The sequence below is a fragment of the Melanotaenia boesemani genome, chromosome 7, assembly GCF_017639745.1.
Source record: "Melanotaenia boesemani isolate fMelBoe1 chromosome 7, fMelBoe1.pri, whole genome shotgun sequence".
In the NCBI taxonomy this organism is placed as follows: Eukaryota; Metazoa; Chordata; class Actinopteri; order Atheriniformes; family Melanotaeniidae; genus Melanotaenia; species Melanotaenia boesemani.
This window is the reverse complement of record NC_055688.1, coordinates 5,951,044-5,966,767: the sequence shown is the minus strand read 5'-3', so window position 1 is coordinate 5,966,767 and position 15,724 is coordinate 5,951,044. Positions and strand designations below refer to the sequence as shown.

Sequence of the window (15,724 nt, the reverse complement as noted above, 5' to 3'; positions counted from 1 at the left end):
AGATTTCATGTCCATCACTCAGACCTGTCTGCTTGGTTACCATGGTGACAAGCCCCTCACAAAAGAAAATTCCTTGATGATGGTGAGAACAACAGAGCCTCATTTAAAAGCATTTAAAAACAAAAATCCAGGAAAAACTGATTTCCAGCTAACGTGGTGGTTTTGGTGACAGAATGGAAGTAGCTCCGTACTTTTCCAAGTGAAACATGTCCGGAGTAGAGATGTCATGAATATTTAATTTCACAATCAAATGGGTAATTATTTGCAAATATTCCTCACGATCGTTAAGATCGTATCTGAACCATAACAGCAGATCAGCTCAACTTGCAGATGTAATGAAAACAAAGTTATTTGATCAATCAAATGGGTCGTCCTGGTCCATCCTCTAAAAGTTAGGCTTGGAAATCAGGCTACCAAAACTATCCAAATTTTCATAAATAAGGAAGATAAAGTGTTTTTTGGTGGATTCGGTTCAAAGCAAAAAGTCCAAAGTCAGCTTCTCTCATCAAGATGATGCCAAATTCACAATTTTAATATGATGCGAGTCATAACTTTATGCATTAATATAAAAGAAAATTTTGTTAATTCCACAGCTTAATCTCTTTGCATTAAAACCTAAATGATCACAGCCCTAATTAAACCGGAACGATGTGATTTTACATATTTACAGTGTTGGGAAATTAATTTAGGCGTAATAATCAGGAAAAAGTAAAACTGTGATTTTTCCTTTGGGAATAATCATACCATGAAAATCTGTGATTGTGACACTCCCAGTGTTTTTACTATTTATAATGTTTTATCAAGGTTTCATTTGGAGCCTTTTTGTTGTTTGTGGCTTGAAATGAGTCCACTGTACTTTCAGTTTATTGTTTCTCTGATAAAAGTGACAATGATAATAAAAACTTATCTAAAAATAAATGTTTAATGTTTTGCTAAATAAAAGAAGAAAAAAGACAAAAAACTATTAAAAGGAAAAATAATAAAAAAGTTGGGAAATTTCTTATAAACATGCTCTCTCTCTCTCTCTCTCACACACACACACACACACACACACACACACACACACACACACACACACACACACACACTTGTTCTGATTAAACCAGACAAAACAGAGTTGATGGATCAGTTTTCCGCTTTGAAAGCCAAACAGCAAAAAGGAAAGTTAAACAAGTTTATCACCACTGAACAATGTCTGACAGGGTGTGTGTGCACGTGTGTGTGTGTGTGTGTGCACATGCATATGTGTGTGTGTGTGTGTGTGTGAGAGAGAGAGAGAGAGAGAGAGAGACATGGCAGGACAAGACTAAGCATGTTCACTTCCAGACTGAAAAAGGCCGATGCGTCATGTAATCGCTATGAGTCTGTTTCTGTTTGAAAAGTCTGCATGCACATGCGTTTGTGTGTTCACTGTGCACGTGAAACACATACACTTTTACAATAAAAGTCTGTGCTTGTTTTATAAAAAGGTGATTTTCCAGCTTTAATATATTTCAGAAACAAATTTAATGGAGAAAAGATGAAAATGCTCCTTTAATCCAACAGAGGAAACAGACAGTTGGCCAATCAGAGAACTGCATTTAAAGGTGTTGCTGACCTTTGACCTCACTGCTGCCAGCATGACATCACTGAACTCATTTATCTGAGTGCTGCAACACACACAAACACACACACACACACTGGTTATCTACCATCTCTGTGTGAATCAATCTCTGCTGCAGAAACACTCCATCCAGAAAGGACGAGGAGGAGGAGGATGGGACTGAATGCTCACCAAATACTGTGTGTGTGTGTGTGTGTGTGTGTGTGTGTGTGTGTGTGTGTGTGTGTGTGTGTGTGTGTGTGTGTAGGTGTGCATGTATGTGTGTGTGCATCACATCAGGGAGTGTTTAGTTACAGTCTTGTGTGATTTTTCTTGAATTTTTGCTGAAGTTTTTACATCCAAATAGAAAATCAGCTACTTTCAGATTCCTGCAGAAATCTGGTAATACAGCAGTTTTTAGTACTCTGTAGTACTCTGCAGTACACTGTAGTACTCTGCAGTACTCTGTAATAACAGAGTAGGGGTTCACCTATAAATCTGAACTTTAATTGGACCTTGGTAGTGACTCAGATCAGATGAACAATCAGCTGTTTATGATTAAAACAAACGTTTATCTGCAGCTGCTGATGAATCAACACAAACTTCGATGAAGGTTAATCATCTTCATCAGAGCTGAACGAGATAAAAAAGTCATAACATTAAAACCAGCTCCCAGGTACAGTTTAAAATCCTCCTCTAGTGATATCAAGAGGATGAAGTTTGATAACCCATGATAACCAGAAGACAATAAAGAGAAATATGAGCTTTTCATGTGCAACGATCTTCAGACAAACATGAAGGGATGCTCTCTGTTTTAGTCCAGAGTGAAGACGATTTCTTTGTTTCTTAAGAATATTCCGAATATTCTCAATCTGACAAAGAAAATCTGAAATTCTGACATTTTTATTCCCTTTGATCGGTCTTTAACCAACACGAACATGTGAGCGTGGGTTTTCTTTCATGTCAGAGAAGATGTGACGGATGTGATGCTGAATCAGTCCTGATTCCAACTGGAATAAACACAAACATTTCCCACAGCGATGGTTGTGAAGAAAAATGCTGGTTCATAGATTAGAACATGTGCAGATGTTTAGAAGAATAAATCCAAGTACATGAACTTAAGTTTTCCTTGTTGACTCATGCTGTATTTTTAGTGACAGCAGCAGAGAAGATTTTCCTTATTAACCCCTTAAAATCCTTCAATCTGTTTCAATTTTCCCCTAAAACAGGTTTTTATGGATGAACGACTTGGACCAACTGTTTTACCGGGTTACTTTTACTGGACCCTTGCTGATTTAACAGGAACTTTTTGTTGCAGTATCATCTCCCACAGTGTGGCTTCAGCGACTGGTCAGAAAAAAGTGTTTACTTAATCTAAAGTTATTATTGTAGCCTGTAATGGTTTAAATCATTCACATTTCAAGAATCTCAGCTTTCCAGTGATGTACTTGGAAGGGAGACAGAGTAAACTACATATTTATTTGTCACGTCCTGCCCACTGAGCACCTGGTTCCACCTGGTTAACAAGCTGAAAATGCCCAGATAAAAACATCCACCCTCCAAACATCCAGATTTTATTTGAACAGAAGAAGCTGCCTCAAGCTGAGAGGATGGAGGAGCAGAAAGCAAACCCTCAGAGTTTGTCCTTTTTTATTCTGTCCTCTGGTTTCCTCCGTCAGACTGTGGAGGATGAAGCTTGAACAAAGTGAAGCAGTAAACAAATGAAAAGTTAAAGCCGAGCAGGTCTGAACACGTCTGACTGACTGGGGCCTGGATCAAAACACAGCTGCAGGAAAACAGACGACTCACACGGCTAACTCGCCGGCCACCTCTGTCTTTGGGATTCATGGAGCTCAGCGGTCACACAACGCCAGGAACGTCATAAAGTTCCCTACAAACGTTCCATGGATCATTTATACTTTTGTCTTCAGTCTGACGGACAGGAAGCAGAAATGAGACGACTGAAGCTGAACTGCTTCAGATCTCTTGCTTCTTTGGTTTCTAGCCAACATTCCAGAAACTCAGCAGCTGATGGATCATCTAGTAATAAAACCAAAAACTTAATAAAGTGCCAATAATGTAATATGTTATAATGCTATTGGCCTATTGACCAAGACAACAGCTAATACATGAAAAGCTATTTTTGTGAGTAGCAGTATATATACATGGAGAGAGAACGTGCACGTGACATCATTGCGGCTTTCGCTGCCATTTTTGGGGAACCTGCTGTTTCTATTGATATTTTCAGGTTTCTCACAAGTAAATTATGTTAAAAAAGAATTAAGAGTAGTTATGATCCAAAAACACTAACTGTTAATAACTTTGAATGAAGTACTGGATTATTCTGGTGTTTGGTGGAGGTTGCTACACCTGTCATGATTTTAAAAACTGCTGATCATTAAATGTTAACGCAGCCATTTTACACACAGATGGATTAAAACCTGCAAGTCTACAAACTGTCGGCTGCAACTTCACCATCGCACTGATCATTTATATGTTAAATATTTATTGTTCTCTTATTATGCTTCTGAAATCAAATATATGAACTGTTCATCTGTGTGGATTCATTTATAATAAATTAATATATTCTGGTCGTTATAAAAGGAAAAGTCATGTCTAAATATACAGGATTACATCTTGACACTCCACCAGGTGGAGGAAAGTGGTGTTTTCATCCAGATCGTTATTACTGCATTTAAAATCACGTACTTATTGCATCTGTAGCCAGTAACTCTCACCTTCCCGATCATAGCTGACACGTAAATGCAGCCATCTTTACTTTTGCTCACATAAAGCCCAAACTGTCCTTTATGTCCATCACCTGGAAAAGCTTCTGCAGAAGTTCACTGTTCTCTGGGATGCGTTTATGCAACATATGCACTGCTCTGCACCAAGACGTCATAAATCCATGGTGAACATTTAATAATGGTTCAGACACGCTTTTTATCTATTTATTTTTTTTGCATTTGTTAGAAAACAGCATGTTGTGCAATAAAAACTTAGACATTGAAAAGCTGTAAATGTGCATCAGAAGTTTCAAAAAGTCGAATTAAGTTCTCCTGTAAAACTTTTAGAGCATTTTAGGTTCATTCTGAAGTCACACATAAAGCTAAATATACCTAACTTTTTGTGAGTGTGAGTATCGATATATTTATAAAAGAGGCACATTTATACCCAAAACGTTTACAATGTGGCCCTAAAGAAAAATTTCACATGAACCTCTTTGTGGAAGCTCTGCAGATCAATCAGCTGATCAGCTCCTCCACTTGTACCTGCATCATCTCTGCTGAATGACATAAACGTCTAACTCATGTGAAACTATCTAAAAACCAGTCAGGATCACAATATCTTTTGATCAGACAAACGGTTCCTCCCTGTCGCTTTTGTACTTTCGTGAGAAAAAAAAGTAGAAAGTGAAACTGTTGAAGAAGAAAAGAGGAAGAGATGAAGTTACAGATACGACTGAGTCGCTTCCTCTTCAGAGTTCAGTCACACAACACATTTTCAACCTGTAAGACTGTCCATAAACCCACCATTTAAAAAAGTCGCCTTAAAAGAGTTTCCATGGAGACGTCTTCGTTATGCCAAATATCTATTTGTAGGACTTTATCAGCTGATGTGATCAATAGATGACATCAGCTGATCTGATTTGATTCGTCCTGCAGGAGTCTGATGGCTGAATCTCAGTTTAAAGTCAAATTTTCCTCAAAATTTGTTCATCCACCTGCCTCCACCTCCCTGGGGTAGGCTGTGTTTAAAATCAGGCACACCCCCCCAATACAGATGCTGAGCCTCACAGCAGAACTTGATTCCAGCGGCACCACCCATATCACCAAACAGTGTCACAAATGAAGCGCTCCCTGCACTGAAGCTGCATCTGTCATCCATTCCACAACAGCTGTGCACCCCCCCAGCCCCTTCACCCATTCCTGGTGCGAGGGGAAAATCATTCCTGATAGATTCTGTCACAGAATCACAAACCACCACCTCCCTCAGGCTGCAAAGACTCCCAAACCAAGTGCTCCCATAGCTGACAGGAGCACTGTGGAGCGTAAACACCCTGATGTCATCACTATATCTCGAGCTCATCCAAAACAGCTTAACACCTCCACCCCTCCCAGAACTATAAACCAAGCGCTCCCTAAATCCTGAAGTAAACTACGTCCACATCAGGGGTCGCAGAGGCTGAGGTGATTAAAACCAACCAACCGTTGCCTTCTTTATGAACACCTTACGACTCGGGACTGCCCCCGCACACAGCTCTATCTTACACCAGAACCTTTCCATCCAACCTAAACAACCCTGTCTCCAGTCTTCTGGCACATCACAAACCAAGCGCTCCTTTAACCTCAGCCTTAACTAACTAAACTTCCTATAGCAGAATTTCTTTTAACCAAAACAAGCGTTCCAGTTTCGGCAAACCCCTCACCTGGCACAAGCCTCAACACAAAACAAGTGCTCACCCCACCCCTCCAGGGTCCAGGACCCCGTGACTCCTCCATCTGAGAAGTTCAGGACATCCACGCTCAGTATTTTCCCTGAAGACACTGGACAGATTCAGTCCTGACATTTTCTTTCCCAGTTCTGAGCTGTTCTGGCTCAGACACAACTTAACAGGCCCAAACCATCACTCCCCCACCACCGTGTTTCACTTCTCATTTAAACCACCCACAAAATGTTTTTCCAGTTTATCTACGTTCTTTAACGAAGACAACAGTACTTTAACACCTGACTGATGAATCACAGTCTCCTGCTGCGCTAATGTTGGATATTTCAGATAAACGTAGCATAATATGATGGGCCCTATGTCACATCCATGAAGGTCAGAGAAGCTGCAACTAAATCACACAACTTCTTCTTCATCTCCATCCTGAAGCACTTCCAACACTACACATCGGGTTTTATTCTTAAGAACAGGATCTGGCTGTGGAGAGATCAAGCCAACCGAAAAGTTTTCAAACTTATTTTCTCAAAAAATTAACTATTCTAAACTTAAGTTAATTGCACCTATCTGAACCGTTCTGGATCGATCTGGACTGATGACTGACTCAGATTAGTAAACCTTGTAAAACCCAGTAAGACTCTGCCTCTCTAAAATGCCCCCAGTCATGTTACGGACCTGTTCCCAATTAACCCAATTACTTGTCAAAGCTCCAGTTGTTTTTTTATTTGTCCCAGTTCCTTTTCCAGCCTTTTGTTGCTTCTGTTCCAACTTTTTACAGATGTGTTGCTGCCATCTGATTCAAAATGTGCTCATTTTTTCCACAGAACATCAACATCTGATGTGCTGTTTATGTTCTGTTGGAAATAAATTATGGGTTGATGAGATGTGGAAATCATTGCATTCTCTTTTTATTTACATTTTACACAGTTTCTCAACTTCTTTGAAACTGTTTATTGTATTAAAACGCCCCATTAGAAGGCATGTCTTAAATCTCAAAACAAGCACACCCTAATCCATTTTAATTATTACTACAACTGTTTATTAATTAATTAAAACCTGAAACTTGACCTGTCTCCTCTTCTGCTCGACTGCAAAGCATCGCAAATCAAGCGCACCCTACATTACCTCACTACTAGAGCTTGTTTCTCTAGGCACGAGCCCCCTGTATTTTCCTGCAACAAAAATCAGCCTTCCTCCTCTTCCTCTTCATCATCACCACCAGCTGCACCCTGTCCTGTTAAAGACCACAAACGAAGCGCTCCCCTCCTCCACCCTCAGCAACACCACCTTTCCTCCCTGTCCTGTAGACCCTCCCCTCCACGCAGCCGGAGCATGGTGCATCACAAACCAAGCGCCCCATTTACCTTCAGCCCCTCTTAAAGCCTGCAGGCTCACATCAACATCTGCAACATCCAAAACACAACAAAAGCAGCAGCTCTTTCTAACGAGCCCCCCACCACATAAATATAACACCTCAACCCCACACACACTGACACACACACATTCACACACACCACCAGACTCACAGCGGGACACACCGGGACCAGGTCTTACCTCTGGAGCTGCTGAAGGCGGTGTACCAGGACAGGGAGACCAGCCCGCACAGCCCGAACAACAAGACCGTCAGGAATGAGACATTTCGGAGCCTCATCTCCGGAGCCCCGGGAGCATGTCCGCACCGAGAGTGGGGAGGAGGGGGGGCGGAGGAGGGGAGGTGGATGGACGGATGGATGGACGGAAGGATGGAGGAGGCAGGTAGAGAGACAGGTAGACGGAGAGAAGTGGAGACGCGCAGAGAAACGAAGCGGCGGGCGGAGCTGTGAGCGCGAGAGCGGCAGCAGCCAGACTGAAGAGGGAGCGCGCGAGATGCGAAATCAGCCGGGAGGGCGGAGACAAACAGGTAGAGAGACATTGGAGAACAGGAGGAGAGAGAGAGCACGAGAGAGAGAGGGGTGGAGGATCCAGATTTGTTTAAGTAAACACAATCAGTTTAATTATTCCGCAGCACAACGACCAGGAATCACCTCATTGTGATTAATGCAGAAATCCAAGATCAGGATCAGACTGCAGTCATCACATGCAGGGCCGGCCTGAACCTCTATGGGGCCCCAAGCAGAGTTTAATTTGAAGGGCCCCTAGAACACCTCAGCATCACAGATACTTAATTTTAGTAGTATTTGAATATTTCATTCACTATAAATGTATAATAATATAAACATCAATATTATTAACTATAACACTATTAGCAATAATAATAATAATAATAATAATAATAATAATAATAATAATAATCTATTTTTCCATGCTAGGGTTTGCGGGAATGTGCATGAGCCACAGGCATTTGGTTTAAGTTGAAATAAGTTAAGAATGGGTCCCAGAAGGGAATATAATTAGATTACAAACTTTGTGCTCCCACAACAAAATAACCAACAAGCAAACCTACAGATGCTGAATGCCATCATTTAATAACATTTATTTTCTATTAATTATTCAACCAGTTTTGTCCTGTAAATACTAACTATAAAAGACAAATAATAATGAATTTTATTTATTTTTACCACCTTAAAATAAAATGAAAACAGAATAAATTGTACTCCATGTGAATTTAGTCACAATTCCACAAACTCAGATTCATATGAGCAACGAAAAGAATCCAAACACTGAAATAAAGCAGATGCCATAAAATATAATACAAGTATTTTAATCACAGCTTAATTCACATTATTAATTATAATTTTACATCATTCAGAATTCATGATCAGTGGTTTAATCCAGTTTCTGTGGCTGGGATCAGCTGAAGGCTGCTGGTCTGTGTTGGTCTGCAGCGCCACCTGCTGGTCAGGATCAGGTTTACCAGGAACGGAGGATCAACACGTGGATCTCGACCCACACAGCTCAACATCCATCATCCATCCTAAGAGACAGGAGACAGTAACATTTAATATCAAGACCAGCATCAAAAAATAAATCCTTTTTTTAATCTATATGTTTAAAGGTAATCCCAGTATTTAAAAATGTAGTAACAAAAACAAAAAAACATCAATGAGGGGAGAATAAAAAGAAATGAGCTTAATTGATAAGTCCTTACTTGTATGATTTTTAACATATATTATTATTATTACTATTATTATTAGTAGTAGTAGTAGTAGTAGTAGTAGTAGCAGTAGTAGTAAAAAAATAAATTTACAATATGGGCATTTACAATGTTAAAGTTTTTTATATACATTTTGGTGCATTGCAGCGAAATAACAGGAGTTTTTATTCTTATTTTTTTCACATTGCAGATTTATACAACAGCACTGCCTCATTAAATACAACGCCAAGATTCTCTTCATCAGTTCTTGTTTACAAATTATTTACAATAAATCAGGCCATCGAACATATTTGTGAGGGAAAAAACTAACCAAAAGAGAAGAACAGAACACAAAACAACCAAAGCAAATAAAAAGTGTAAAATATACAGAGACATTCAACAATCAATTCTAAATAAGGGACATCTTGGTTTTATATACATTTCCCAGCTCTCCCAAACTCCTTTGAATTTTGCCTCGAAGGGAACAAAAATTTCAAATATTATTCTAGATCATCTTCTACAGTCGGGGTTTTAGTCATTTCTATGTAATTGTTTTCTTTACTGCGATGCTCAGCATCCCAAACAAATATTCATCTTTATTATTTGCAGAAGCTGAGAGTACAGAAACCCTAAAAGCAGTTCCTCCCAGTGAAACATAATCGTTAAATATATCAGATAGTTCTGCATAAACTATTGCTTTAAAAAAAATGCTACTTTTGGACTGATCCAAAAAAAATTTAACAAAACTGGACTCCATCTACACCACCCGAGTCCAGACGACGCTTTGCAGCTGTGAAAGCAATAGCCCCCCTCACACACACACACACACACACACACACACACACACACACACACACACACACACACAGTACTCGCACACACATGCACTAACCCTCCATCTCCACACACATTAAAGATTCACACCTTCTCAGACACACACCCACACACACAGACCTCCATCCGCCACCAGGATGAACTTTATCCAGCCTGTAAATATTACTGTCTGCTGGGAATTCTCTCATTTTCTGTAAATAAAGAGGCGTTCTTATATCTTTTCTGCATTTTATTTCTTTAATTTTTACTTATTTATGTGTTTATGCCGAGAAAATCTGTTTCGTTATGCTTGCATAATGACAATAAAGATCTTGAATCTTGAGTTGAATCTTGAATCTAAATGAAAATGCTTTGCTTTCTGTGAGCCACAGTTTCTCCAGCAACCAGAGGCACCTGAGATACTTATATATATATATACGCTTCTTGAACTGGAGTAATGAAAAATATACAAAGAGTCTTCCAGCCGAATTAGTTTGAATTAGTCATTTTTTATTGAGATGCACAGTATTTCATCCATATTTCCTCTGAGATATAGCTGTTACATTGTCTTTCCCATTTCTGCCTGTTATAGGATGAATTTATCATTTTAGTTAACTTGTATAACCTTGAAATGACTTTGGAGCTGGAATCACGCTGACTGGCACTGATGAAAACTTCCAGTCTGTCTTCTTTTATAATTCTAAATATGAAACGATGTGGCTGCAGACATTTTAAAACGTGCTGTTGTTTAGATAAGTGGGTTTCAACGATCATTTTTTCAGCCCGGTATACCCTCTAACTCAGGGGTGACAGTTTACATTTTAGTTCAGGGTCCACATTCAGCACAATCTGACCAGTAAAATAACTACTGTGAAAATACATCTGCTGATGCCCATGGACACGTCTTAAGTCTTGTTCCTGGAATAATTGGATATTTTGGGTCTTTTAACATCGTACACCTTCATCCAGGTGACCCAGCCGAGGCTGATCTGACCTCGGCTTGTGTCCAGCTTTCTCCAGGGCTCTCCTCTCTCCATCTTAAGGCCCTCCCTGCCACTTTGGTAGTTTTACAGATAGCTCTCCTCTTCCTCTCTCCCTCAATTCTGAGGTTGTTGACGGCTCTGGCTAAAGAACAGGCTGCAAAACGTCTGAAACCCACTCCCACTGGAAGGCACCTCGCTCTCCATCCAGCCCGCTGACGTTCGCCGACCAGTCTATGAGGATGTTACATAATAACTTAGAAATAAAGAAAACTGTTTTCACACATTTTAAAATAGTACAAATAAGTACAAGTACATTATCAAAATGTTTTAATTTAATAAAACATATTTTTTAGAAAAAATTGCAAACAAACTAAAGTTTGTAAAATAAATACAGTTTCAACAATATTTTTCTTCAGTTTTATATAATTTACTTGTTTTATTTAGTTAGAAATCTTTTATTAGTTTTCGATTATATACATATATATATATATATATATATATATATATATATATATATATATAATGTTAATTAAATAAATTTGTATCAATATACTTTTTTTTTTTTTATTTTATATTTATACACATAATTTCCAGATGACAAGGATCTAAAAAAAATCACCAAAAAATTAATCGCAGGTATCTGAAACTGAAAGATGCAGTATTTTACATTATGATCAGTGTAGATTTTCAAGATCTACAAGTTATTTTAAATACACACCCATGTACATTTCTACATGTGTGTAGTAATCCTGATCACCTGAACTGACTGGCCTCTTAATACAAACTGAATTTAGATTTATTAAGTCAGAAAGATAGAAAAAATAGAACAAGTTATCCCCTTTTCCCCCCTTATTTAACAATAACTTAAAGGATAGTTGTACCCCATTTAAAAAAACTCTGATCTAAATCCCATTTAGTTTTCTGCATCTCCAAATATCACAACATCCCTTTATTTAAAAAAGACAGGAAGCAGGCAGACAGCTTGGCCCAGTCACACAGTGATTCCTAACAGACTGGAAATGCAGCAGGGAGCGAGTCCAGTCCGGATAATCCATCACGAGCTGTTACAGTGGTTGTTTCCCACTTCATTCAAGCCTGATTATTGATTCAAAATATAGAGAAAGGGGATCAATATATTAAGATAAACATCTCAGTCTGAACTGAAGAATTGAAATGATAAAGTTTTTTCTGCTGGAAGTTTTTAACAGATGATGATTCCTTTAGTCTTCACTACAAGCTTTTAGTTCTAGTTTACATCAACCAGTGATGGATGGATGGATGGATGGATGGATGGGTGGATGGATGGATGGATGGGTGGATGGATGGATGGATGGATGGATGGATGGATATTTTTAGTTTCTTATCCAGATCTTTATTCTAAATTTACATGTTCATACTGACATCTAGTGGTCATATGCAGAAGATGCAAAGTTCTGACCTGTGACTCCAACATCATCATCATCAGATGACATGATCAAGATCATTTTATTGAATAAATGTTTATTTTTAGTCTGTCTAAATGAGCACATCCCAGAAAACTCACAGATTAATCAAAAAAGATCAATAAAGCTTTAGGTCTGATTTAACACGGCTCACATCAGAAGAGACTAAACTGTGATGGAAACAGTGTCGTTTGAAAACTTACGGGTAAAAGTTAAAAAAAAAAAAAGATTAAGTAAAATAATTCCATTTAATTGATTTTATCTACAGTTTCTAGCATCATTTCAACATCATAGCAACATTATGTGTCCTAAGAACGTACCTGAATTTGTGAATGAGCAGGTTATTCCATCTTCCCTGATGGCACGGCCATATTCCGTGATGATAACACCGGGATTCATGGGGCTCAGATTGTGAAAGAGTGGTTCAGGGAACAGGAGACATCATTTTCACACATGGATTGGCCACCACAGAGGCCATACCTGAGCCCCGGGGAGAATTTTTGCGATGTGCTGGTGAAGGCTTTGCTCAGTGGATGGATTCTCCCGTCATCAATACAAGATCTGGTGAAGATTTAATCAAACTTTGGACTGAAATAACTGTTGTGACATTGCAGAAACTTATGGAAACTGCTACAAAGAATGTTGCTGGAATCAAAGCTAAAAGGAGATCCAACATATTAGTGTGTGGATTTTTGTGTATTTGTTGAATAATTAAAAGCCATTTTGCCTTATATACTGATTTTTACAATTTTATTGTCCCTTCTGTGCATGCCGAGCTCAGGAAAAGTGCATGTAATTCTAGCCCATCAGCTTGGAACGGACTACAAAATGACTTGAGTTGCGTAAACTGTGAGCTTTTTGTTCTTTTGTTCTTTGTTCTTGAATGATAAACTATGTGAAACCATCAGGCATGGCTTGTGTTTTTAACTTTTCAACTTGTGACTCTCATTTCTCGGTTGTTTCCATCTATGCATCAAACAGAAATTCAGTTTAAGTAAATAAATATTCATACAAAGCATAAATTACTTAATAGAAAAACCATTTTTACTAATGTTTTTGAAAATTTATTGCCACATTAAGTAGTTTATTGAGCCATTTTTATATTTCTGTATTTAGATTTAATCTTGGAGGTTGGTTCTTCATAAAATTCAACATTTCTACTGAGCTGGAAACGCATGAGGGGATATTCCCAGCGTCTAACTCGCAGAGAATTCCTAAAATTGGTTGTGATTTTTGCTCCTAAAACACAATGACAACAAAAAAAAGGTAGGGAAATTCCACACTGGTGAAAAATGAAAAAAGAGGGTCGGAAAGCCGAGTGCAGATAGAGAAAAATAAATCTACAGGTTCATTATGACATGTCTAAAGAGAAACTTCACTCTTATAATTTACAACTGAGGACTGCAAGAAAGTCCTGTTCTCTGACATTATTAGCAAAAACTGTCATAATGCTCGGGTCTTATTCACTGTTGTCGACAGGATAACAAACCCTCTTGTGTCAGTAGCACCTGAATTTTATTTCACCAAGGCTGCAATGAGTTCGCCAAATTCTTCACAGAGAAAATCCAGAATATCAGACATCAACAGCAGGTTCAACAGACATACTGTGTCCATTGAAAACCAGTTTAAACACCATGACAGTTTATTCCCATTAAAAGCAAAGATCGGGTGGACACCTTCAGCTGAACTCCTCCTTTTGCTGCTTGGACATCCTGCCCACAGGTTTCTTCAAAAAGGTCTCAAAGACTCTGGAGCCGGATCTGTTACGAAGTGGACCACATCAGTCCAGCTCTGAGGTCTTTACACTGGCTGCCTGTTCGTCAGAGAATAGACTTTAAAGTTCTGCTGTTGGTCTATAAAGCTCTGAATGGTTTAGGACCAAAATACATCAGTTACCTCTTGACCCAGTATGAACCTACCAGAACCCTCAGGTTATCTGGTTCCAGTTTCTTATCAGTTCCCAGAGTCGGAACCAGACATGGAGAAGCTGCTCCACATGTCCAGAACAAACTCCCAGAAAGCCTCAGATCAGCTGAAACACTCAGTTTATTTAAATCCAGGTTAAAGACCCACCTGTTCTCTGCTGCATTTCAATAGTTTTTATTTAAAAGTCCAAATCTGCATCTGGTTCCTCTAAGCTGGATTATTTTTTAGATTAGATTAGATTAGATTAGATTAGATTAGATTAGATTAGATTAGATTAGACTTTATTATCTCACAGTGGAGAAATTCACTTGTTACAGCAGCTCTTGTTATAGAATAAAGTGCAGATAGACAGAATAAGGTGAACATGCATCACAGCAAGAAGGTGCAATATAAATTATTTACAAATTATTTTACTTGATCATGTTTCAATGATCATTTCCACATTGGAAATTTATTTCTTGCATTTTATCTATTCTGTTTTAGCCTTTTCTTTCTGTTCTTATTCAATTAACTTTGTTTCTTTTAATCTGTTTTTAATGCACTTGTATTGCTTTCTGCACCCTGCTGTAATGTTTTATGTAAAGCTCTTTGAATTGTCTTGTACATGAAATGTGCTATACAAATAAATTTGCCTTTGCCTTTGAGAGAAAATAGACGATAAATGAAAGAGCCCAGTGCATCATGGGACTTCTCCCTGCACTCTTGGAACTAAAAAGAGGGATAAGGATCAACAGGTCAGCATTAAAGATAAGATTTATCTAAAAGGAAAGTTTGAAGAACGAAAGAGAGAGAGTGTCTGTTTCTTGAAGCCAGAGAGTCTGTTTCCTGAAGGCTGGAATGTGAGGGGTTATCAGTCTGCATGATAATGTTCTTCTACCGTAAAAAATGGCCACGCAACAGTGGCTCATCTCACCTGTAAGGACCTAGAACGAATAAAAGGTTCATTTTAATAACAAAGGACCTCATGATGATATGACACAGGGAGTGTATTCAGACCCAATAATCCACCATGATGTGATATTGTTCTTGTGTTGTCAAAGAATTTCACTTCAGTTGAAGCTGTTTTTTATTAAAAAGATGGAGAAAATAAATTTAAATAAATACACAAACATCTATATCTGGACTGAAACATTTAAAAGATAAAATATTGAAATTTTTCTGCTGGAACTTCATAAGGGATGCGAGAGGATGCTTCCCTTCTTCTTTACTTTTCAATCCAAGAACCAAAAGGAAAACCTCCATCAGAACCAGAACCAGGATGGAAAACCTCCATCAGAACCAGAACCAGGATGGAAAACCTCCAGAAAAACCAGAACCAGAAAGAAGGTCAACAAGCAGCAGAACTCTAAGCAGGGAAACTTGCTGAGAAACTGCACTACAGGCTAATTGTTAAATACATAAAATTATTTAATGTATTTATTGTCACATTTAATCAATTAATGAAACATATAATTAATTATG

At 38.4% G+C, this 15,724-nt stretch overlaps 1 protein-coding gene across 1 annotated transcript in view; it reads right to left on the bottom strand.

The window, feature by feature from the left end:
* The window catches only part of mgat4b (alpha-1,3-mannosyl-glycoprotein 4-beta-N-acetylglucosaminyltransferase B), a 160,195-nt gene extending 152,338 nt beyond the window's left edge, over positions 1–7,857 (bottom strand). The window contains exon 1 of the mRNA XM_041989906.1: positions 7,581–7,857. Coding sequence (XP_041845840.1) covers positions 7,581–7,677 — 97 coding nt within the window. The 5' untranslated portion in view covers positions 7,678–7,857. The remainder of the gene's footprint in view (positions 1–7,580) is intronic.
* Between the last annotated feature and the right edge of the window lie 7,867 nt (positions 7,858–15,724).